The 26880-nt window shown below is 44.7% G+C and overlaps 1 protein-coding gene across 2 annotated transcripts in view; it reads right to left on the bottom strand.

Annotated features, from left to right (window-relative positions):
• LOC138304174 (sulfotransferase 1C1-like) overlaps nt 1-26880 on the bottom strand; it is a 379927-nt gene that overhangs the window by 83658 nt on the left and 269389 nt on the right. For both annotated transcript variants that reach the window (XM_069244007.1, XM_069244006.1), the window contains exon 6: nt 21151-21245. In XM_069244007.1, the coding sequence (XP_069100108.1) occupies nt 21151-21245 (95 nt within the window). The remainder of the gene's footprint in view (nt 1-21150; nt 21246-26880) is intronic.

The following is a 26880-nucleotide window of genomic DNA, read 5'->3' as shown; positions in this document are numbered from 1 at the left end:
TTCGCAAGGATATGTTATGTTTCCTTATCCCCATTAATCTACATAGAGGGATAATCCACTTCTTCCTGGACACCGAATATCTGGGACAAAAAAACAAAGTGTGCAAGCTTCTCTGGTTGCTCGGGGCAAAAATTACAAAAGCTCGAGTTGTAATCCTCCTTGCTCCATCTTCCAGTGAATGTCTTAAGTGGCAATATCCCTAGCCTAAATTTAATAAAAAGGGTTTTGACATAGGGGGATTGATGTTGTCCATGTAGGCCTCAAACTCGGGGCTACATTTGTGGTCTAGAAAATGTAGCGTCCTGCGGCCTTGGACCTTATTGGTCCAAGTTTGCACCAAGATGGTCTCCCAGTAGCACCGACTTATTTGTGTCGTTTACTTCCTTTGTTAAATTACAAGGATCTCTCCACACCTCCTCCATTTTGATGAATTGGCACATATCTCTAATGTATTTAAGCCAAGGAATTTTTAATACACCACCGTCCGCTAAAAGCTCAGCTACTGCTACTGGACAGGTGTTCGGATGTCCAAAGACGGACCCAGTACGTAAGAGGTCTTAAGGCAATCTCATTGTGAATCTCGTTTAGAGCTAAGTCAAATCTAAGGGGAATGAGAGGAGTACTCATCGGTAATCGCAGAAAATTACGCAGGAAGCGATTTTCCACCGTCGTTAAACCTCTAGAGTTGCAATGCCCCCATAGCCCAGCACCGTAGGTTGAAGCAGCCACTGCCGCTGCCTTATATATTGTAATGGCAGGTGAGATTTCTCCTTCTGAGATATTTGCAATTTTCCTCCCTATCACAACTGACCTCTGACGGAGGACAGACAAACTCTTCTCAATCTGTGCGGTCCACCGTTGGTCATCCGATAATCTGATCCCCAAATAGTCGAACTGGCTAACTCTTTTTACCAATTGTCCTGCTATAGTCATTTTCCCCCTGAAAGACTTGTGCGGATTGAAGGCCATAAATTTGCTCTTAGAAAGATTTATCTCAAGGCCCCTCTTGGTGCAAAATTTAGAAAAAGCATCATGTTCGTTTTGGAAGCCCATTGGGGGTTCTTTGGATCAATAAAGTATCACCTGCGAACATTAAGATAGGGACAGGAATTCCTGCTAACTTTGGCGTGTCATGGTTACAGTTCATCATCTGGTCAACCACACTGTTGATAAAGAGGTTAAACAGAGTGGGGGCCAAGACGCACCCCTGTCTGACCCCCTGTCAACAGGTATGGCTTCTGTCAAGTCTCCGCCTTGAGACCAGCTTACCTGGGCATGAGTACCCTTGGGGAGACACCTGATCAATCTCAGCATCTCTTTGTCGAGTTTATAGATCTCAAGGACATTCCACAATAAGGGCCAGATGTAGCAAAGTGTTTGCGCCTCGCAAACAGCGAAATACGCCGTTTGCGAGGCGCAAAAGCCTCTTTGCTATGCAGAAATGCTTTTTGCGAGTCGGACCTGACTCGCAAAATGCATTTCCGACTCGCAAATAGGAAGGGGTGTTCCCTTCCTATTTGCGACTCGCAATGCGATTCAATTTCATTTGCGACTGCGAAAGCGGTCGCAAATGAAATCGCAGTTACCATCCACTTGAAGTGGATGGTAACCCAGTCGCAAACGGGAAGGGGTTCCTATGGGACCCTGTAGGAAAGTACCATCTTGCCTGGCATGTTACCCCCATTTTTCACTGTATATATGTTGTTTTAGTTGTATGTGTCACTGGGACCCTGGTAACCCAGGGCCCCAGTGCTCATAAGTGTGCCTGAATGTGTTACCTGTGTAGTGACTAACTGTCTCACTGAGGCTCTGCTAATCAGAACCTCAGTGGTTATGCTCTCTCATTTCTTTCCAAATTGTCACTAACAGGCTAGTGACCATTTTTACCAATTTACATTGGCTTACTGGAACACCCTTATAATTCCCTAGTATATGGTACTGAGGTACCCAGGGTATTGGGGTTCCAGGAAATCCCTATGGGCTGCAGCATTTCTTTTGCCACCCATAGGGAGCTCTGACAATTCTTACACAGGCCTGCCACTGCAGCCTGAGTGAAATAACGTCCACGTTATTTCACAGCCATTTTACACTGCACTTAAGTAACTTATAAGTCACCTATATGTCTAACCTTTACCTGGTAAAGGTTAGGTGCAAAGTTACTTAGTGTGAGGGCACCCTGGCACTAGCCAAGGTGCCCCCACATTGTTCAGAGCCAATTCCCTGAACATTGTGAGTGCGGGGACACCATTACACGCGTGCACTACATATAGGTCACTACCTATATGTAGCTTCACCATGGTAACTCCGAATATGCCCATGTAACATGTCTATGATCATGGAATTGCCCCCTCTATGCCATCCTGGCATAGTTGGCACAATCCCATGATCCCAGTGGTCTGTAGCACAGACCCTGGTACTGCCAAACTGCCCTTCCTGGGGTTTCACTGCAGCTGCTTCTGCTGCCAACCCCTCAGACAGGCAGCTGCCCTCCTGGGGTCCAGCCAGGCCTGGCCCAGGATGGCAGAACAAAGAACTTCCTCTGAGAGAGGGTGTGACACCCTCTCTCTGTGGAAAATGGTGTGAAGGCAGGGGAGGAGTAGCCTCCCCCAGCCTCTGGAAATGCTTTGTTGGGCACAGATGTGCCCAATTCTGCATAAGCCAGTCTACACCGGTTCAGGGACCCCTTAGCCCCTGCTCTGGCGCGAAACTGGACAAAGGAAAGGGGAGTCACCACTCCCCTGACCTGCACCTCCCCTGGGAGGTGTCCAGAGCTCCTCCAGTGTGCTCCAGACCTCTGCCATCTTGGAAACAGAGGTGCTGCTGGCACACTGGACTGCTCTGAGTGGCCAGTGCCACCAGGTGACGTCAGAGACTCCTGCTGATAGGCTCCTTCAGGTGTTAGTAGCCTATCCTCTCTCCTAGGTAGCCAAACCCTCTTTTCTGGCTATTTAGGGTCTCTGTCTCTGGGGAAACTTTAGATAACGAATGCAAGAGCTCATCCGAGTTCCTCTGCATCTCTCTCTTCACCTTCTGATAAGGAAACGACCGCTGACCGCGCTGGAAGCCTGCAAACCTGCAACATAGTAGCAAAGACGACTACTGCAACTCTGTAACGCTGATCCTGCCGCCTTCTCGACTGTTTTCCTGCTTGTGCATGCTGTGGGGGTAGCCTGCCCCCTCTCTGCACCAGAAGCTCCGAAGAAATCTCCCGTGGGTCGACAGAATCTTCCCCCTGCAACTGCAGGCACCAAAAAGCTGCATTACCAGTCCCTTGGGTCTCCTCTCAGCACGACGAGCGAGGTCCCTCGAATCCAGCGACTCGGTCCAAGTGACACCCACAGTCCAGTGACTCTTCAGCCCAAGTTTGGTGGAGGTAAGTCCTTGCCTCACCTCGCTGGGCTGCATTGCTGGGAACCGCGACTTTGCAGCTACTCCGGCCCCTGTGCACTTCCGGCGGAAATCCTTCGTGCACAGCCAAGCCTGGGTCCACGGCACTCTAACCTGCATTGCACGACTTTCTAAGTTGGTCTCCGGCGACGTGGGACTCCTTTGTGCAACTTCGGCGAGCACTGTTTCACGCATCCTCGTAGTGCCTGTTTCTGGCACTTCTCCGGGTGCTACCTGCTTCAGTGAGGGCTCTTTGTCTTGCTCGACGTCCCCTCTCTCTTCAGGTCCAATTTGCGACCTCCTGGCCCCTCCTGGGCCCCAGCAGCGTCCAAAAACGCCAAACGCACGATTTGCAGCTAGCAAGGCTTGTTGGCGTTCTTTCGGCGGAAAAACACTTCTGCACGACTCTCCACGGCGAGAGGGATCCGTCCACCAAAGGGGAAGTCTCTAGCCCTTTTCGTTCCTGCAGAAACCTCAGCTTCTTCTGTCCAGTCGAAGCTTCTTTGCACCCGCAGCTGGCATTTCCTGGGCATCTGCCCATCTCCGACTTGCTTGTGACTTTTGGACTTGGTCCCCTTGTTCCACAGGTACCCTAGATTGGAAATCCACAGTTGTTGCATTGCTGGTTTGTGTCTTTCCTGCATTATTCCTCTAACACGACTCTTTTGTCCTTAGGGGAACTTTAGTGCACTTTGCACTCACTTTTCAGGGTCTTGGGGAGGGTTATTTTTCTAACTCTCACTATTTTCTAATAGTCCCAGCGACCCTCTACAAGGTCACATAGGTTTGGGGTCCATTCGTGGTTCGCATTCCACTTTTGGAGTATATGGTTTCTGTTGCCCCTATCCCTATGTTTCCCCATTGCATCCTATTGTAACTATACATTGTTTGCACTGTTTTCTAAGACTATACTGCATATTTTTGCTATTGTGTATATATATCTTGTGTATATTTCCTATCCTCTCACTGAGGGTACACTCTAAGATACTTTGGCATATTGTCATAAAAATAAAGTACCTTTATTTTTAGTATAACTGTGTATTGTGTTTTCTTATGATATTGTGCATATGACACTAAGTGGTACTGTAGTAGCTTCACACGTCTCCTAGTTCAGCCTAAGCTGCTCTGCTAAGCTACCATTATCTATCAGCCTAAGCTGCTAGACACCCTATACACTAATAAGGGATAACTGGGCCTGGTGCAAGGTGCAAGTACCCCTTGGTACTCACTACAAGCCAGTCCAGCCTCCTACATTGGTTGTGCAGTGGTGGGATAAGTGCTTGAGACTACTTACCACTCTTGTCATTGTACTTTTCATAAGAGAAAAATATACAAAACAAGGTCAGTGTATATACACATAGCCAAAAAGTTTTGCATTTCCTCTCTTCACTCTTTTCTAAGTGCTGAAAAGTACCTCTAAACTTTCAAAAAGTTCTTAAAAGTTTAAAAAGTTTTTTTCTGTCTTTCCAAAAAAATTCTGAAAACTTTTTTCTCTTTTTCTATCACTTTAACTCTCTCTAAAAATGTCTGGCACAGGCCAAAGTGTTGATCTGTCCAAACTTGCATATGACAACCTTAGCTGGAAAAGAGCAAGGAGTCTCTGTATATAGAGAGGTTTGAGTGTAGGGAAGAATCCTTCCTTGGAACTGTTACTTAACATGCTTAGAGAACAGGATAAGGCCATAAGTGCCCCATCTGTTGAAAAAGTACCTAATAGTTCTCAATCAGATTCAGGGACTCCCCCAGGAAAAGATTCAGGAAAGAAACTTCCTAGCCTGCCCATTACTAGACAATCTAGCATAGATGGTAATGATGATGAGCCACACCATATAAATAGTGTTGTCTCACATCATAGCAAAAGCATTTATTCTCACCATACTGGTAGTAATGTTTCTGTAAACCAAGCTGTTAGGGTGGCTTCTGTAAGGGACAGGTCTCCTTCTGTTCATTCCCATCATAGCTCTGTTTCTAGAAATGTCACTCCCACCAACCCTGATGACAGAATGTTAGAGAGGGAACTCAATAAGTTGAGGGTGGAACAAACCAGACTGAAGCTTAAAAAGCAACAGCTGGATTTGGATAGACAGTCTTTTGAATTAGAGAAGGAAAGACAGAAGTTGGGTTTAGATACCCATGGTGGCAGCAGCAGTATTCCCCATAGTCATCCTGCAAAAGAGCATGATTCCAGGAATCTGCACAAGATAGTTCCCCCTTATAAGGAGGGGGATGACATTAACAAGTGGTTTGCTGCACTTGAGAGGGCCTGTGTTGTACAGGATGTCCCTCAAAGGCAGTGGGCTGCTATCCTATGGCTATCATTTAGTGGAAAAGGTAGGGATAGGCTCCTTACTGTGAAAGAAAATGATGCTAATAATTTCCAAGTTCTTAAGAATGCACTCCTGGATGGTTATGGCTTAACCACTGAACAGTACAGGATAAAGTTCAGAGAGACCAAAAAGGAGTCTTCACAAGACTGGGTTGATTTCATTGACCAGGCAGTGAAGGCCTTGGAGGGGTGGTTACATGGCAGTAAAGTTACTGATTATGACAGCCTGTATAACTTGATCCTGAGAGAGCATATTCTTAATAATTGTGTGTCTGATTTGTTGCACCAGTACTTGGTGGACTCTGATCTGACCTCTCCCCAAGAATTGGGAAAGAAGGCAGACAAATGGGTCAGAACAAGAGTGAACAGAAAAGTTCATACAGGGGGTGACAAAGATGGCAACAAAAAGAAGGATGGTAAGTCTTCTGACAAGGGTGGGGACAAATCTAAAAATGAGTCTTCATCAGGCCCACAAAAACACTCTGGTGGGGGTGGTGGGTCCAAATCCTCCTTTAATCAGAACAAGGAAAAGAAACCATGGTGCTATTTATGTAAAATAAAAGGCCATTGGACAACAGATCCCAGTTGTCCAAAGAAAGGCACCACAGCTCCTACCACTACAACCCCAACTGCTACACCTAGTGTCCCTACTAATAGCAGTGGTGGTGGGAGCAAACCTACTAATAGCCAATCCAAGGGAGTAGCTGGGCTCACTATTGGTAACTTAGTTGGGGTTGGCCTTGTTAGGGAGGCCACAGAGGCTGTGTTAGTCTCTGAGGGGGCTATTGATTTAGCCACCTTAGTTGCTTGTCCCCTTAATATGGATAAGTACAAGCAGCTACCCCTAATAAATGGTGTTGAGGTTCAGGTCTACAGGGACACTGGTGCCAGTGTGACTATGGTCATAGAGAAACTGGTCCACCCTGAACAACACCTACTTGGTCACCAGTACCAAGTAACCGATGCTCACAACAACACACTTAGCCACCCCATGGCTGTTGTTAATCTCAACTGGGGGGGGGGTTACTGGTCCAAAGAAAGTTGTGGTAGCTTCAGATTTACCTGTAGACTGTCTATTAGGGAATGATTTGGAGACATCAGCTTGGTCAGATGTGGAGTTGGAGGCCCATGCAGCAATGCTGGGCATCCCAGGGCATATTTTTGCTTTGACAAGGGCTCAGGCCAAAAAGCAAAAAGGACAGGGAAGCTTGGATCCTGGAACAATGGACCAAGTGCTCTCTAAAGCTAGGGCTAGTAGAAGCAAACCACTTCCTACTATCCCTCCCTCTACAGTGGATTCTACTTTTGAGGAAGAAGAATCCCCTCCCTGTGCAGAACCTACACCAGAGGAGCTGGAAGCAGACACTGCTGAGCTTTTGGGTGAAGGGGGGCCTGCCAGAGAGGAGCTGAGTGTGGCACAGCAAACCTGTCCCACATTAGAGGGTCTCAGACAGCAAGCTGTCAAACAGGCTAATGGGGATGTCAGTGACTCTCACAGAGTTTACTGGGAGGACAACCTCTTGTACACTGAGCATAGGGATCCTAAACCTGGAGCTGCCAGGAGATTAGTGATTCCTCAGGAGTACAGAAAGTTCCTCCTAACCCTGGCACATGACATTCCCCTAGCTGGGCATCTGGGTCAAATGAAAACTTGGGACAGATTGGTTCCATTGTTTCATTGGCCTAGGATGTCTGAGGACACAAAGGAATTTTGTAAGTCCTGTGAAACCTGTCAAGCCAGTGGCAAGACAGGTGGCACTCCAAAGGCACCCCTTATCCCACTGCCTGTGGTTGGGGTTCCCTTTGAAAGGGTAGGGGTTGACATAGTTGGCCCCCTTGACCCTCCTACTGCTTCAGGCAATAGGTTTATCTTGGTGGTAGTGGACCATGCCACAAGATATCCTGAAGCAATTCCTTTAAGGACCACTACAGCTCCTGCAGTGGCAAAGGCCCTCCTGGGAATATTTTCCAGGGTGGGCTTCCCAAAGGAAGTAGTATCAGACAGAGGAAGCAATTTCATGTCTGCATACTTAAAGGCCATGTGGAAGGAGTGTGGTGTAACGTACAAGTTCACAACACCCTATCATCCACAAACAAATGGACTGGTGGAGAGATTTAATAAAACTCTCAAAGGCATGATTATGGGTCTCCCTGAAAAACTCCGCAGGAGATGGGATATCCTTCTACCATGCCTCCTTTTTGCCTACAGGGAGGTACCCCAGAAAGGAGTGGGCTTCAGCCCCTTTGAACTTCTTTTTGGACACCCTGTTAGGGGTCCACTCACACTTGTAAAGGAGGGTTGGGAACAACCTTTAAAAGCTCCTAAGCAGGATATTGTGGATTATGTACTTGGCCTCAGATCAAGGATGGCTGAGTACATGAAAAAGGCCAGTAAAAACCTTCAGGCCAGCCAAGAGCTCCAGAAGCAATGGCATGATCAGAAGGCTGTTTTGGTTCAGTACCAACCAGGGCAGAAAGGGTGGGTCTTGGAGCCTGTGGCCCCAAGAGCACTCCAAGATAAATGGAGTGGTCCCCACACAATTGTTGAAAAGAAGGGAGAAGTCACCTATTTAGTTGACTTAGGCACTGCCAGGAGTCCCCTTAGGGTGCTCCATGTCAACCGCCTGAAACCCTACTATGACAGGGCTGATCTCACCCTGCTCATGGCAACAGATGAGGGACAGGAAGAAGACAGTGATCCTCTACCTGATCTCTTCTCTTCCACAGATCAAGATGCTCTTGTGGAAGGTGTAGTTTTGGCTGATTGTCTTACTGCTGAGCAGAAAGACAATTGCATAAATCTCCTAGGACAATTTTCAGAACTCTTCTCTACTGTGCCAGGCACCACTTCTTGGTGTGAGCACACTATAGATACTGGAGACAGTTTACCTGTCAAATGTAAGATCTATAGGCAGCCTGACCATGTCAGGGACTGCATAAAGCAAGAAGTTCAGAAAATGTTGGAACTAGGAGTGGTTGAGCACTCTGACAGTCCATGGGCTTCTCCTGTGGTACTGGTACCAAAACCCAATTCTAAAGATGGAAAGAAAGAAATGCGGTTTTGTGTAGACTATAGAGGTCTCAACTTGGTAACCAAAACTGATGCTCACCCTATACCCAGGGCAGATGAGCTCATAGATACACTGGCATCTGCCAAGTATCTAAGCACTTTTGATTTGACTGCAGGGTATTGGCAGATCAAATTGTCAGAAGATGCTAAACCTAAGACTGCATTTTCTACCATTGGAGGACATTACCAGTTTACTGTAATGCCTTTTGGTTTGAAAAATGCACCTGCCACTTTTCAAAGGTTGGTGAACACAGTCCTGCAAGGGCTGGAAGCTTTCAGTGCAGCATATTTGGACGATATAGCTGTCTTTAGCTCCAGCTGGGATGATCACCTGGTCCACCTATGGAAAGTTTTGGAGGCCCTGCAAAAGGCAGGCCTCACTATCAAGGCTTCAAAGTGCCAGATAGGGCAGGGTAAGGTGGTTTATCTGGGACACCTTGTTGGTGGGGAACAGATTGCACCACTTCAGGGGAAAATCCAAACAATTATTGATTGGGTTCCCCCTACCACTCAGACTCAGGTAGAGCCTTCCTAGGCCTCACTGGGTACTACAGGAGGTTCATTAAGAACTATGGCTCCATTGCAGCCCCTCTTAATGACCTCACATCCAAGAAAATGCCTAAAAAGGTATTATGGACAGCAAACTGTCAGAAAGCTTTTGAGGAGCTGAAGCAGGCCATGTGCTCTGCACCTGTCCTGAAAAGCCCTTGTTACTCTAAAAAATTCTATGTCCAAACTGATGCATCTGAATTAGGAGTAGGGGCAGTCCTATCACAACTTAATTCTGAGGGCCAGGATCAACCTGTTGCTTTTATTAGTAGAAGGTTGACCCCTAGAGAAAAGCGTTGGTCTGCCATTGAGAGGGAGGCCTTTGCTGTGGTCTGGGCTCTGAAGAAGTTGAGGCCATACCTGTTTGGCACTCACTTCATTGTTCAGACAGACCACAAACCTCTACTTTGGCTAAAACAAATGAAAGGTGAAAATCCTAAATTGTTGAGGTGGTCCATATCCCTACAGGGAATGGACTATACAGTGGAACATAGACCTGGGAGTAGCCACTCCAATGCAGATGGACTCTCCAGATATTTCCACTTAGACAATGAAGACTCATCAGGTCATGGCTAGTCTTATTGTCCTTCGTTTGGGGGGGGGGGGTTGTGTAGGAAAGTACCATCTTGCCTGGCATGTTACCCCCATTTTTCACTGTATATATGTTGTTTTAGTTGTATGTGTCACTGGGACCCTGGTAACCCAGGGCCCCAGTGCTCATAAGTGTGCCTGAATGTGTTACCTGTGTAGTGACTAACTGTCTCACTGAGGCTCTGCTAATCAGAACCTCAGTGGTTATGCTCTCTCATTTCTTTCCAAATTGTCACTAACAGGCTAGTGACCATTTTTACCAATTTACATTGGCTTACTGGAACACCCTTATAATTCCCTAGTATATGGTACTGAGGTACCCAGGGTATTGGGGTTCCAGGAGATCCCTATGGGCTGCAGCATTTCTTTTGCCACCCATAGGGAGCTCTGACAATTCTTACACAGGCCTGCCACTGCAGCCTGAGTGAAATAACGTCCACGTTATTTCACAGCCATTTTACACTGCACTTAAGTAACTTATATGTCACCTATATGTCTAACCTTTACCTGGTAAAGGTTAGGTGCAAAGTTACTTAGTGTGAGGGCACCCTGGCACTAGCCAAGGTGCCCCCACATTGTTCAGAGCCAATTCCCTGAACTTTGTGAGTGCGGGGACACCATTACACGCGTGCACTACATATAGGTCACTACCTATATGTAGCTTCACCATGGTAACTCCGAATATGGCCATGTAACATGTCTATGATCATGGAATTGCCCCCTCTATGCCATCCTGGCATAGTTGGCACAATCCCATGATCCCAGTGGTCTGTAGCACAGACCCTGGTACTGCCAAACTGCCCTTCCTGGGGTTTCACTGCAGCTGCTGCTGCTGCCAACCCCTCAGACAGGCAGCTGCCCTCCTGGGGTCCAGCCAGGCCTGGCCCAGGATGGCAGAACAAAGAACTTCCTCTGAGAGAGGGTGTGACACCCTCTCCCTTTGGAAAATGGTGTGAAGGCAGGGGAGGAGTAGCCTCCCCCAGCCTCTGGAAATGCTTTGTTGGGCACAGATGTGCCCAATTCTGCATAAGCCAGTCTACACCGGTTCAGGGACCCCTTAGCCCCTGCTCTGGCGCGAAACTGGACAAAGGAAAGGGGAGTCACCACTCCCCTGACCTGCACCTCCCCTGGGAGGTGTCCAGAGCTCCTCCAGTGTGCTCCAGACCTCTGCCATCTTGGAAACAGAGGTGCTGCTGGCACACTGGACTGCTCTGAGTGGCCAGTGCCACCAGGTGACGTCAGAGACTCCTGCTGATAGGCTCCTTCAGGTGTTAGTAGCCTATCCTCTCTCCTAGGTAGCCAAACCCTCTTTTCTGGCTATTTAGGGTCTCTGTCTCTGGGGAAACTTTAGATAACGAATGCAAGAGCTCATCCGAGTTCCTCTGCATCTCTCTCTTCACCTTCTGATAAGGAAACGACCGCTGACCGCGCTGGAAGCCTGCAAACCTGCAACATAGTAGCAAAGACGACTACTGCAACTCTGTAACGCTGATCCTGCCGCCTTCTCGACTGTTTTCCTGCTTGTGCATGCTGTGGGGGTAGCCTGCCCCCTCTCTGCACCAGAAGCTCCGAAGAAATCTCCCGTGGGTCGACGGAATCTTCCCCCTGCAACCGCAGGCACCAAAAAGCTGCATTACCGGTCCCTTGGGTCTCCTCTCAGCACGACGAGCGAGGTCCCTCGAATCCAGCGACTCGGTCCAAGTGACACCCACAGTCCAGTGACTCTTCAGCCCAAGTTTGGTGGAGGTAAGTCCTTGCCTCACCTCGCTGGGCTGCATTGCTGGGAACCGCGACTTTGCAGCTACTCCGGCCCCTGTGCACTTCCGGCGGAAATCCTTCGTGCACAGCCAAGCCTGGGTCCACGGCACTCTAACCTGCATTGCACGACTTTCTAAGTTGGTCTCCAGCGACGTGGGACTCCTTTGTGCAACTTCGGCGAGCACCGTTTCACGCATCCTCGTAGTGCCTGTTTCTGGCACTTCTCTGGGTGCTACCTGCTTCAGTGAGGGCTCTTTGTCTTGCTCGACGTCCCCTCTCTCTTCAGGTCCAATTTGCGACCTCCTGGTCCCTCCTGGGCCCCAGCAGCGTCCAAAAACGCCAAACGCACGATTTGCAGCTAGCAAGGCTTGTTGGCGTTCTTTCGGCGGAAAAACACTTCTGCACGACTCTCCACGGCGAGAGGGATCCGTCCACCAAAGGGGAAGTCTCTAGCCCTTTTCGTTCCTGCAGAAACCTCAGCTTCTTCTGTCCAGTCGAAGCTTCTTTGCACCCGCAGCTGGCATTTCCTGGGCATCTGCCCATCTCCGACTTGCTTGTGACTTTTGGACTTGGTCCCCTTGTTCCACAGGTACCCTAGATTGGAAATCCACAGTTGTTGCATTGCTGGTTTGTGTCTTTCCTGCATTATTCCTCTAACACGACTCTTTTGTCCTTAGGGGAACTTTAGTGCACTTTGCACACACTTTTCAGGGTCTTGGGGAGGGTTATTTTTCTAACTCTCACTATTTTCTAATAGTCCCAGCGACCCTCTACAAGGTCACATAGGTTTGGGGTCCATTCGTGGTTCGCATTCCACTTTTGGAGTATATGGTTTGTGTTGCCCCTATCCCTATGTTTCCCCATTGCATCCTTTTGTAACTATACATTGTTTGCACTGTTTTCTAAGACTATACTGCATATTTTTGCTATTGTGTATATATATCTTGTGTATATTTCCTATCCTCTCACTGAGGGTACACTCTAAGATACTTTGGCATATTGTCATAAAAATAAAGTACCTTTATTTTTAGTATAACTGTGTATTGTGTTTTCTTATGATATTGTGCATATGACACTAAGTGGTACTGTAGTAGCTTCACACGTCTCCTAGTTCAGCCTAAGCTGCTCTGCTAAGCTACCATTATCTATCAGCCTAAGCTGCTAGACACCCTATACACTAATAAGGGATAACTGGGCCTGGTGCAAGGTGCAAGTACCCCTTGGTACTCACTACAAGCCAGTCCAGCCTCCTACAGACCCCTTCCCCTTTGTGAATGGACACAAAAATAATTTTTCAACAAAAGGTTTCGTTTTTTTTTCTAAGTGCGGCTCGTTTTCCTTTAAGGAAAACGGGCTGCAGATAGAAGAAAAAAAACTGCTTTATTAAAAAGCAGGCCACCATCCCCGTGAGTGCCCATACTCGCAATGGGGTCGCAAAATGTGACCCACCTCATTAATATTAATGAGGTGGGTCTTTGCGACCCCATTGCGAGTTGCAGAAGGTGTCTGAGACACCTTTCTGCATACCAAATTGCGAGTTGCAATTTGCGAGTCGCACGGACTCGCAAATTGCAAGTCGCAATTTGGCTTTATCCTACATCTGGCCCTAAGTCCCTTGGGACCATGTCGAAAGCAGCTTTTAGGTCGATGAAGGCTACATACAAGTGGCTCTTGTTGAGTGTCAAATATTTCCAACAAAGGAGATTGAACCTAAACACCTGATCAATTGTGCTCACTCCTTTCCTAAATCCTGCCTGAAGATCGGAAAGGATCTGTGAGTCCTCTATCCGTGCCTGCAGTCTGGTCAAGACTTGCTTACAGAAAACCTTTTGGCTAATGTCGATTAGACTTATTGGCCTATAGTTGGTTGGTAGTTCCCTTGAGCCCTTTTTAAAAACAGGGATTGTGATTGCTCCTTGCCATGTGGAGGGAAAGCCACCACCCCTCAGAATCTCGTTGCTAAGTGTATTTAAATATAGAGACGAAGTTCTGGGTCGGGACAAATACAAATCGCCTGGTATACCATCTAACCCAGGAGCCTTCCCTTTACGTAACGTTTGAAGAGCTAGAGTTGTTTCTTTTAAGGAAAAAAGATCCAAATCAAATTTGGATGGTATAACTGACCCCAAAGTTGGTGAATGGGAGGGCCCCTCGGTAGATGAAGGAACAGTGGTGCTGCTAGTTTGAGCCGCTCTATACAAATTTCCAAAATGTGACACCCAGAGTGCTGGCTGGATTACTGGGTAGGTCTCGACGTTTTGAGAGTGTCCTTTATCTGCCACTAGTTTCCAAAACAGTTTTGAGTCCTTTTCATGAAGAGCGTCTACCAAAGCGTTCCAGTGTTTAGTTTCCCACTCTTTTTTAGCGTTTTTCAGAACTGTTTTGTATGCAGTCCTGGTAGCTCTTATCTCTCGACAACTCCCTACCTTCAATGCTCCCAAAAGCTGTGATTTGGCCTGTTGGCAGGAGCTAGAGAACCACCTCAAGGGTCTGTCTCTAGCTTCTACCCGCCTCCCCCTGCCCAAATTTTAGAGTGGGAGGCTTCCTCTAATCTATTATGACATTCAAAAAGCAGCTTCCCCAAATCCTCTACTATCTCAGCTATCTGGGAAACTAAGTAATTATAATAAAATTGAATTAAAATCAAATTCAACACACTATCCTTTTGTAAGTGTAGAATTTGAAAATTAGGGGTAGCTGCCACAAGCGTAACCTTAAAATTTGTCAATGAGCAGGTAACAAAAAAGCTGCCTCTCCCACCTGGTGATGGCATAGCGGCTGAGCAATGGGCTGTATATCCATTTAGAGAGACATGGTTCAGAGCCCATGTTTCCTGCTAACATATAATGTCATATTTGGCTAAACAATTCAACCATTCCTCATTAGAAGGTTTATCACGAATCCCTGCAATATTCCATGATAAAAGTTGTAAACTCTGCCCGCACTTTATACTTGTCATAGCCTGGGTAGTGTGTGGTTGCGTGTTACTGGAAACTTGAGAAGAGGGTGAACCAGATCAGGGAGAACCCTTTTTTCCTTCAGTTGGCAGGACAAAACATGAGTCATTGTCTGATAAACCTGACAGGGCCTCAAATCGATTAGGGTGGGTCCATTGAAATAACAGTGCCGGCCTGTACAATTCCCTATTGGACTTATAAAAATTATCCTGCTTACTTCACTCAGCTCAATCGATGATGGTGGGTCAAAGAAGTCCAAGGGTCTTGACAGTATTGTAGTGCTATTTCCGTTTGTACAATTTAAATGCAAAAGTAGGAATTAAAGACACCCAGGGTCCTTGAAATTTAACACAACACAGTCTCCTTCAATGGATTTTGTTATGTGACCAACCCATCTAACTTCGTGCGCCATGATTAAATTATTAAATAGTTCTTGATCGGTGCCAGATTATTTCCTGCACCAAAATGGAGCTTTGTTCAACAAATTCCGAGGATCCTCATATGTATCAGCTGCCAAGGAGAGAAGACCTGCTAACACCAATGTATAAGGAGTGCTTCTGGGGGAAGGGGAGAGGGGATGTAAACAATCAGAGGTCCCTTTAAACTTTGCATGGACAACAGATTGTCGAAGATCCAGCTGTGATGAGTCAGATGAGCCTTCTGGGGGAAAGTGCACGGCCCCACCCTACGGCTAGCATCACTCCGGGGTTCTAGGCTACTGGAGGAATCTGGATTAAGGATGGCCTTATCAACTTGTGAGGAACCCACGTTGTCACAATCGACAGCTAAATGGCGCCTCATTATGATTAACATCCCGGACACCTACCTGCCTTGACCCTAAGGAATGACCTCTGCTGGACACATTTATCAGTGACTCAAGATGGTTCTCGGTCTTCCTCATACGTTTCAGTATTGGATCTAAGGCATCAGTAATTAATTTCCCAATGCTTGATAGCAGTTACTCCTGAAAGAATACCGTCCCTCCAACTAGTTCGGGATCTGCCACAAATGCCTCCTTACTACAATTGGGTGCGTTATTAGTGGGGACATATTTTTGCCTCTTAGATCTTGTATTGATTTCTCCTCTTCTTCTTTTCCCATTTTGAGATTTAGTAACCACGCCCTCTCTTCTGGGTTGAGACTTTGTTAGCTGAGGCATAATTAATTCTATAGAAGAACCTTCACATGCCACAGAAGGGGAAAGTGGAAGCAAAGGTCGGCCAACTCGGTTACTTGTTGAATATCTTGTAGAATGTCTTCCTCCCGTGCCCCAATCTTGGCCCCCTAAAGCGAGGCTATCGATAAAGGTAAAACACAAGGCAGGGATGAAGATAAGGATAATCTTCTCTTAGCCAGTTCAATCTCTTTAGTCAAACGCTGACAGTTCTTTGTAAAAGAACCATCCAGTGTTGTATTGGCAGAGTTAACAACTTGAGCCCCCCACTGTGGTCTTACGTTTGTCCATATTAAATATTTATGAGATTGCCCAATCAACATTCTGTAATCCAACAACAGACCAGCACCTCATTTGTAGTAGTATTTTCATATTGGCTTGGTGGTTTTACTTTCATTGCTTACACTAGGGCCACTGAACCCCAGGCTATCCCACTAATCATATTTAAGTGTGAAATTGGATTCATATTCTATTGGTCTAGAAGGATAGCTGTTAAACCCTGCCCTTTCCAACTGGAAAAGCTGAGAGACCACGTATGCCATAGTTTGCAGGCTTTATCTTGAAAGAAGGGTTAGTCCTTGATGTTGTGATCATACATTACTAATATATTTTATTCTGGTTGCTTAGCATTGGTTTTAATTTAAATTGCATTCTTATATTTCAACACAGCTAACTTAACCATTCTAAGCTTGCAGCCACAAATGCTACAATAATCAGTACTATAAAGAAAATGCATGTCCAGTTGCAGCCAGTTTTAAACCCAACCTATGAGCCTATGGGCAGATTTACTAACCTTTAGGGAAGTGCAGTAACTAAAGCTGCTGCACTGTGTTTCACAAAGGTGGGAAGACGGCACAGAGGTATATTTACTAAAAATGGCCTTTTGCTGAATTTCATGCCCTTCTCTGGTGCATAACCAGGCTGCCTAACATCATGCACAACATTTGCACCATGATGCAAAGGTATGTGTGTGATGTCTAGCACAGGTTTTGTACTTGAAGTATACCCTCCCAGTACAAAAATACTAACCCTCTGTAATTTCTATGCTGTTCCACATATTGAATGTGCGAGTTACAGTTGATTCCTTTGTTCAGTTGAATGCAGAAATTAATAAGCTGCTTCTGAAGTCCTGTAACCTTAGTCGGGTGGAACCTAGGTGGTTTGATCGGATGTGTAGACAGGCCTCGATATTAGTTCATGAGGCCCTCAGGGAATCCCCATGGGATATTAGCAAAATTAAAAGCTGCTGATCACAATATAAATTACCTCTATGGAATAGAACTAAAGAAATGCAAAACAAATCTTGGTGTAATCTGATCAAGGCACGTAGGCTGAAGGATACCAGGGCATTTTGGTGTGAGGTAAACTGAGCCAGGCCCATAGCAGTCAAGCCTAATTCAGTAATCATGGCTATTAGTAAGGAGGCCTGAGTTGACCACTTTAAGACAGTCTATAGTGGTAGGGGCGACCAGTGCTATTCAAAAGAGAAGGTTGCCTTCCCACTTGCTATTGACCTTACCCAAGAAGAAGTCTTGGAGGCTATTTTGAGGAGCTTATCTAATAAAGCTCTCGGCCCCGATGGAGTCCCTCTCAACCTCTATAAGTTAGCCCCAGACTTCTGGCCCCCTTATGTCTAACTCCTTTAACAAGATTTGTAATGTTGCTATTCCCCCTTCTTGGAGTACCGCTGTTGTTGTTGTGCTTTTTTTAAGAAGGGCGACCCTTCCTCAGCTGGGTGTTATGGCCCAATCTCAATATTGGATTCCATAGTTGAAATAGCCGAGTGAGTGATTTTGGAGCAACTGCACACATGGCTGAAGGGAACCGACATGCTGTTTGAGGTGCAGTATGGGTATAAAGAGGGGCATGACACACCTAAACGTTTATCTTTTGGTGAGCTTTCTAGACAGGACTCGGTCTGCCTGGCCTTTATGGACATTTCACACACTTTCAACAGTGTTCTCAGGTCCAAATTGTGGAAGACTCTTTTAGATTTGGGGTGGAGACAGAGTTAAGAGCTCTGCACTTTGATTCCTCAGCATCTGTGAGATACGGCCCGCTGAGGGAGAGGACTGGCAGCTTTAAGCTGGGGCACGGGGTGAGGCAGGATGATGTACTGGCACCTATATTGTTTCTTCTGTATATTACCAGTATTGGGGTAGCTTTATCTGGTGATACCGCAGATGTCCTATGATTGGCAGGAAAGAGCTCCAGCCTTATTGTACGCAGACAATGCAATTTTACTCTCTAGAACCCATAATGGCCTCCATATTCTATTTCAAGAATTTTTATCCTTTATGGAATCCATAGGCTTGGCTACTAATCAAGCAAAAACATTTACTTTGGTCTGTAACCTGAAGAGTAATAGGATGTGGGTATTGTGCTGAATGGTCAGCCTGTTATGCAGGTTTCTGAGTTCCCGTATTTTGGTGTGGCTATGGATGCCAACTCTAGTTGGGGGCCATGTATTACTAGAGTGAAGAGTAAATTTGTGAGTGCTGCGGGCTGTGTTTTTAACCCAGCAAAGAATATTGGTAAGAAACCTATGGTCCCTCTTCTGGAAGTGTACAAAAAGAAATGTCTTCCTATCCTCAAATATGGGGCTGGGATTTGGGGATATGCAAAAACTAGTGCTTTCAAGTGGAGCACAATGGAGTCTTGAGGAGACTCCTGGGGGTTCCTCTTTCGTGCTCCACGTTCACTGCCCATCAGGACCTCTGGATGGAGTACGTGGAGGACACTGTTGAGCTTGCTCCTTTACTTCTTTGGTGCTTCAGCTGGGTTAATGCTAAGGCTACATTAAATAAGGAGATTATCTCTGATTGCCTGGGGTGCGAAGAGGGCCTGAGAATCACGATTGAACTGGGAAAGTTGGGTAGGCTGTCCCCTTTTACTAAACCTTTCTCCGTTCAGAAGGCTGATTTAATGAGGGTCAAAACTGCCTTCTTGAACAGGTCTAGGCTTTTGAGGGAGTGACTTGAGTTTGATAAACTGTCCATGAGGAACTATGCTGAGGTCCATCTTTCCCCATCCCTAGAGCCTTATCTTGAGTGGATGGACAGCTCGTGGGATAGGTGAATGCTCACTAGATTTAAGCGGGTTTTGTGAAGTGGAACCTGGGGTTTACTTTAGGTAAATTTGACCCGACCAAGGTGATTCTTTGTCCTTGTGACGACGCCTCTCCACAAAGTCTGTTGCATTTTATTTAAAAAAATATATATTTTAAAGACCTCTCTATGCAATTTCTAGTCCTGATTATTCATTAAAAGGGGATCAGATTCGCAATGGCAGCTTTAGTGTTCTTACAACGATTAGACTCTCCCATGAACTGCTTGAACATTTGTTTCTTTTTAAAATGTGCACTTAGAAGGAGAAAATCTCTACTGTTTTAATTGGGTTATTCTTCCTGCCGATGGTCGTTTTATGACTCAGAGTAGGTATTTTTATTTATATATATGTATTTTTTATATGTTTTAAACTGCTGCACTATGATGCTTTACTGTGTACACTTTTATGGCCACTTCTTATGGCCAAAATAAAGTTTTTGAATTGAATTTGAATTGAATTGTGTGAGGTAAAGTGCAGCACACATGCAATCTGTGGAATGTTTTGACAAATGAAAACATTTCTCCAACTTTGCATCTGCTCCAAGGAGATATAACTTGTTGACACAAAGCCCAGCCTGACTATTTCAGTACGAAGGATTACACATATTGAGTAAATGACCTGGTAAGATTAAATGTATAGGTATCGCTATTTCACTAGTAAGGGAGTGCATATTACAGCATAAGATGGCAATAACAAACAGTGAGCTCACACACTCAGTGGCAAGAAATTTCCACCAACAGCATGCTTATAATGCTGAGTTAGTCAGATACTGTGGCATTGAGAGTGTGAGATTGGAAATAAGTGGAGGGGACAGGGATGCCAAGCTATAGCGTTTGGAACTTCAGTACATCATATACCTGGATGAATTAGGATGAAGAAATGATTGTACACTTAGTTTGAGATGTAAATACTCATAACATAAGAGGTAGCTCTGTTTTCCTAATGATAATAGTTCAATGATTAATAATGATTCTATTATGATAAGATGGCACTGAAAATCAGAATGAACGGTTAGTGTTTTGTTTTCTGCTTTAGCTCTCATCCTAGTTGATGATTGGGAGGGTAATTGGTTTCTTTAGGAGGTTTAATCTCTCGTTTTTAACTGATGTGAATACAAGTACCACTGAGGGTCTATAAGTGGAATTATGATGATTTGGATGACGTTTTGCACAGAACCTTTAGCACAACCTACCTGTAACAAAGAGGGATGCATGTCAATGTCTGAGCCTGCTTAATGTACATGCAGATTTAGACTGAACTATTAACCTTTTGTCACAACATTATAGTGAACTTCGTTGTCGGACCTTCCCAACTTCCCCTGTTAAATTGCATTTAAATTCTATTTAGTTGTCACCATTATTTAAGCCCTAAAATGTTTAAAACACTCGTTTACCATTAATTAACCAAATAATCCATGATGGATATGGTTCAACAACCTGTAAATGTATTCTTAAATTGGTGAAGGAGTGAAATTTAAACTTTACTCACAATGGAGGGAAACATTAGGAAACTTCACTGTTTATGAAACAGATGTTTTCTATTTTTGCCAAGTTAGGGGTGAGTAAAGAAAATGTCCCTTTCACAAAGACAGATGATGTTTCCTAGCCTTTGCCAAAGTAAAGTTTATCCCTACATACCTTGCAGAAGTTGTGATTTCCTGATGCATAATGTCCCAGGTAGTATTTCCTCCAGCAGAAAAATGTTGTTCAAGAAAGAAACATGGGAGTAAGGGCTTCCAGCAGAGGGCTGCTTCCTTTATGTTTTTTAAACTTTACAAGCTGTGCATTTCTCAATGCTTGAACAGTTTAGAAAATGTCCAAAGGTGCAAATCATCCAACTTTACACCCCCATACTTTTAATCACACCTATTTGATGGAATTTAAAGTTTGGTTGCGGAAACCTGACTCAAAGTGCTTTAATACACACACAATCATTGTGTGGTTTAAAATCATCCATACTTTAGCATTTACCCTACAAATATTTGGGTGAAAAGGCACCCTGCGTGTGCAGCTTTAATGTTGGGTCATTACTAGTGGCCATGCTCCCCAAACATATACTTCTGGCTACAGACTTGTCTCTTCGTAACCTGCAGTCATGTCCTCTTCTCATGACGTAATGCCGAACCTCACTTCCTTCATTACCATGGCAGTCTCACTTTTTGCAGTAATGTCATACCATTTACCAGAAGTAGTGTTCCACACTCACCCCCACAACATCATTATGCCCTCACCTCCTTCAAGTCCTCATAGAAGATGTATAGAATCCTTTGTGAGTCCTTCGCGTCCCACCAGCCCTTGACATGGTCATACCAGGAGCCCCATGGCACTGGAACACACGGCAGAGGAAAACAAAATAAAAGTGTTCAGTTATAGGGACCTTGATCATAGTTCCTTCTCTGTAGTACAGTTGAGAGACCTATTAATTTCATGCATGGATGCAGAGTTTGGAGCCCGGTATCAGAATGGTAGAGCACTGCCATCATATAAAAAGAAAATACAGAGGACCATAATTGTCCTGCTTGGACAGATGGGTTCTAGTGTCCTCTATGTGCAGTGGGTCTGAGCTATGTGGAGATGTTTATCCCTTTAGAGTGGAATGCACTGAATAGATGTGCTGTAAGGGTTCAGTGCCTGATAGTGCTGTGTCAAAGTGTCTAAACTGCAGAACTGAGCTCCTCTTGGAGTGTGTTACATGGTACTTAATTATGTTCCTCCTCTAACTGGAAAGCTTATAATGTATCTGTTTTTGCACCTGACTATGTTGAAGTCTGTGTCATTATTATATGATATTGATATTGCTCTCCTCAGGAGAGATTTACTACATTTGTAAATGCGATCAGATGAAGATGTCACACCTAGCTGTGCCAGAAACGTTTTACCTGACAGTGGTAGAACCTAGGAGATACAGTCCAGAAGAAGAAGAGGCTGCAGTATATTTCACTCTAACAATTGTGCATGGAGCCTGGCGAGCGAAGGTTATATTTGTGGTCTGCAGTTGAGAAGAAAGACAGTGGTCTGTAGTTGAATGGTGCCAAGATCTGCTTGTCAGTTGAGTGGATGAGAGGATCCAGCACACAAAGTGCTCAGAGACAAAGGACTGCTAAAGGAAAATGTGCATAGAGGGACATTCTTCAGTCTGTAGCAAGGCATGGAGCCTACAGAATGCCTGACAAGACATTTCCATGTGCTTAATCATGGTACAGGTAAATGCAAAGCTGAATAGACGCTCATTCACAAATGCTGAATTAGGGCCATGGTCCTTGTGACTGCTTTGGCAAAAGCCAGCAAAAGAGAAGCATTAATAGTGGAATATTCATTGCTCCTAAATGATTATACAAACTGATCAGGTGCTGATACCTGACGAAGCAACTGTATGCTATTGTAGTGCAGTCTTGCGCAGAATGCAGAAGTGAAGAAATACGGTGTGCTGGAAAAGGTTTCTGTCAGTAGACGGCAGGGCGCTAGATGCCACGTTTGTATTTGTAAGTAAATATTACAAAGTTTGGCTCACCCAATATTGATATTTCATCCAAAGAAGCAATAAACATTGTGTTTCCCAGCAACTTAAGGATTTGGGAAAACACAATGTTAAGACTTCAGCATAGCAAATTTGAATGCAATTCATAATCTGCCTGATAAGGTCCTCTTTGGAAATTAGACTTCCTGGGAGGTGCTGGCCAAAAACAACTAAGCAGAAAATGGAGATGTTTTCTAAGGCACACCCAATCTTTGTACTCTTGTATAAATGGCTATTTGACTGTTAAGGCTCACATTTAATTAAACTACCCCTGTGGAGGGGACTAACTGCAATTGGCATTATATGTTAAAGGGACTAACTAGTAATGTTCCAGGTGGGATTAACCTCTTGAGTCCACCTATTTCCCTTACAGGGATTTTGAATATGGACTTGTGCCCCCTGTTTTGCAACTAAGCTGGTACTGCAGCTAAGTGCACCTTATGGAAGAGAAAGCCAGTTAAACAAGTTACTGATGATCTTGTTCTGTGGCTGCTAAGGACAATGAGGTTAAAGTAGTAGTAGCAAAATAGATTTTGGAGAGATTAAAAATTCACTTTAGTCTACCTTGCTGCTGATGACATGGGGAGTTCATTGTCACTAAATGTATAAAATTATTATGTGAGTGAAAGACAGAAAGCGATATTTGAGAAAAGGAGAAGAAGGAATAGAGAGAACTAAACAGTGAATGCAAACATGGAAGACAGTACATAAAAGATGGGTGGATTAGTGGATGGGTGTGGAGAGATTGATTCTGTAATTTTTTCACTGAAATGATGTGGGTGACGAGTTATTGACTGGATTGATAGGGTAGGATAAAGTAGATGAGATGAGTAAGAGACTGAGGGCCTGATTTAGAGTTTGATGGAGAGAACCTTCATTCAAAAACATGAAGGATATCTCCTCTGCCTTATTACAAGTGGATTATATCCTAAAGCACTTGTAATAAGAAAGTGCATTATAGCCTAATGCACTTGCAATAAGATGGACAGGATACCAGTCACATTTTGGCCTTGTATCCCGTCTACCAAAGTCTATTCAAGCCTTATGTCGAGGGAGAGTGATTGAGTAAACAGTTGGAGCCAATGACTGAGTGAACCAATGGATTTGTGTCTGAGTGAATGCAAAGGTAAATATCTAGATGGACTTGATAAATTAGTGAGCCCACGCTTTGGTAGACAGATAACTATGAATTCATGTCACATCTAAAAGTGATGCATTGAATGCTTGAATTAATCTTGTCCACTTTTAGTTAGACTCCATCACATTCCTATTGATTGTTATTTTGCTTGAGATTCCATATAGAAAGGCTGTGGAGTAGTAGATTGGGATAGACTGTTCATATTTTAGAAAGATCAAGATTGATTTGCATGTGGTTAATCTTTGTCTAAATTGAAACAATGAGCAACAAAAATCAATAGAATGTAATCCAGTCCAGTGTAATTACCAGTGGCTGTAATTGAATCAAACACTTCATACCTCGCTTTTTAGGTCTGACTTGACCGTGCAGCAACCTGCAAGACCATTTTGTTTTACATCTTCTTCTACATATGAAGGCAGGGGGCTATGGCCCTAGCCAAAGGAGCACTTTCCTCTCATATGCTATTGGCTTTTTGGTATATCATTCCGCTCCTAAGAAGTGCTTCCATTACAGTGTAGGAGGGACTATTTTGAATCTGAAAAGCCAGTTCAATTATCACACTTTTTGTCAAATTTATTACTATATCTCCTACATAAAGTCTATACAAATAGCAATATTTTGGCCAAAGCCAATTTGTTTTTCTTTAATGTGCTAAACTGCATTTATATGATTACATGTGCGAGAGAGTGTGGCCTACCTTTATTTGGCCACTTCTTTTTGCAAAAAGCTGGAATTTCTTCATGAAGTAGACAAATCAAGATATGTGCGGGACGATTGTTCTTTATCACTTATAATTTAACTGTTTTGATTTTAAAGCACACACATAGTCACCCTGCTACAAATCTAAATTGGTTAGAAATTAATAGAATTTCAGCTATGATAATGCACCTTAAATGTAATTCTCCATGGGTTGTATATCTTAGAAGATGTAAAGGATAGAAGAAACAGAATAAATATGGGTCAAAGAAGGGAAAAAAGTAAAGAATAAGGAAAGAAACGAAAGGGGTGCACCACACTACCTCGAACCAACTCCTAAACTGGAGAGGCTGAGTTGTCCAATCTATAAAACCGGCAGGAAAGTCTATCAAAATTCTTGTGGTTTAACCTGGCTCCGAGATCCTCTGCAAATTCTAACTCTTGCAAAAAGATAGAACAGCTCAACAATTTAGGATTCTCTCTCTTCATAGCAATCAACCACTTCAATGGCCTGTGATTTGTTTACACTACAAACCTAATGCCAAACAAGTAAGGGCAGAATATACGCAAGGCCCACTAACTCAAATCACTCTTTTTCAATAGCTGCCCAGTTCCGTTCCCTGGGTAGTATCCTCCTACTAATAAAGGCTACCAGACGCTCTCTACCTTTGTCGTCCAGCTAACACATTTGCAACACCTTTGTCAGAGGCACACATTGATGCAATGAAAGGATGACCGTAGTCAGGTGCTTTCAGCACAAGTCCACTGCACAGTGCCTTCTTCGGTTCCTCAAATGCTTTTTGATTCCCCTTCAGTTTAGTATACTTCCATAGTTTGCACTAAGTTCCTGTACTGCTTGGTGAGTCTTAACAATGCCCTCTCTTCAGTCCATGTAGTAGTCACATCCCACTCCATCACAGACTGCATCTTGGTATCCAACAGGTAGATCTTCCATTTACCTACCTCATGCCCAACAAAGACTACAGATTACTATCCCATCTGACACTTGATTCTCTTCATAATTAGTTTTGCCTCCTGTATCCTAGCCAACACCTGACCTATGTGTCTCAGGTGATCCTGACATGATTTGCTAAACACTGCAATATTATCCAGATAGGTCACACAGAACTCCTCCAGCCTTGCGAGAACATGTTTCAGCAGGTGCTGAAAAGTGTCATGAGCATTCTTTAACCTGAAGGGCATCACCTTGAACTGATATAGCCCCTCTGGCGTACAAAAAGTAGTCTTTTCTCTGGCATTTGGTGCTACAGTGATCTACCAGTACCTACTGGTCGGATCACATTTTCTCAAGTACTTTGCAGCACCTAGCCGATCCACAAGCTCTTCCACTCTTGGGATTGGATGGGCATCAGTCTTTGCCACATCACTGAGAGCTCGATAGCCCTCACAGAACAGCAAGTCAGGAAACCCTTGCTATGGTACTGGTACCATGGGACTAGACCATGGACTACGACATCTCTTAATGACCCTCTGGTCCAACATGATGGCAACTTCAGCTTTAATGCATCCCTTAACCCAGTCAGACATTCTGTGCATTCTAGCCTTCACTGACAGACTGTTTCCTGTGTCTATGTCATGCACACAGAGAAGTGTCAAGCCTGGAACCTGTGAGAACAGATTGGAAAACCATCCTAACATCTCTCTACACTCTATCTGCTGCTCAGGTGTTAACTCAGAACCTAAGTGAACCCTTTCCACAGTGCCCTCATTCATGTCACTCTCACTATGCAGGAAGACACTTAGCGCCTGATTTAGATTCTTGAGGGCGGGTTACTCCGTCACAATGGGGACTGATATCCTGTCTGCAGAAGTATAAATCCCATTATTTCCTGTGGGATTTATATTTCGGTGGATGGAATACATGTTACAGTTGTGACGGAGCAACCCATCCGCCGAAATCTAAATCAGGTCCATACTTTCTGCCATAACCTTCGCTATGATAATCACTGTACAAACTCTCCTGAAGTAAGGCTTCAGAAACCTATTCACATGGAATACACTCTTGGGTACCCACCTGTATCCACAAAGTAGTTAACATGAGAAATCTTTTGTCCTCCAAAGCCACTGGAACAAATAGGCTTTAGCACCAAAACCTCCTGACCTTCCTGATAACCAGTCAGAGTAGCTTACTGGTCATACCAGTCCTTCATCAGTGGTTAGCCCAAGGTGTTATTTTGCCTAACTCATGGATTGTGCCAAAAATCTCCTGAGGCCAATTACACAGCCCACAACATCCTTCCGTGGAGACTCTAAAGTTCATTCACACCCTTCTCTTACTAATGTGAGCGGACATGTCCATACAGAAGCTCAACTTGACTGACCTCTACCTCTTCTTCTGAATCTTTCTGCAAGAACAAAAAAAACTTTGCAGAAGGTGGTTATCCTTGAGAGGCGGTAATGTCAGACGCTCTGTAGGAGAGCAAATGATCTAGACCTAACCGCCGATCCCCATGGCGATCAAGCCCAGGTTGATACCTCGTTTGCAGCACTAAAGATGGCCCCGCCTGCACCACAAGACCCAGTACAGAGACAAGGAGGCCGCAGTCAGAAGCTGCGAAAGAAATAGACTGACAGCCAGACAAGCCAGGG

This window comes from Pleurodeles waltl, chromosome 7 (genome assembly GCF_031143425.1).
Source record: "Pleurodeles waltl isolate 20211129_DDA chromosome 7, aPleWal1.hap1.20221129, whole genome shotgun sequence".
Taxonomy (NCBI): Eukaryota; Metazoa; Chordata; class Amphibia; order Caudata; family Salamandridae; genus Pleurodeles; species Pleurodeles waltl.
The sequence above is the reverse complement of the archived record's forward strand: the minus strand, read 5'-3'. Positions and strand labels throughout refer to the sequence as shown.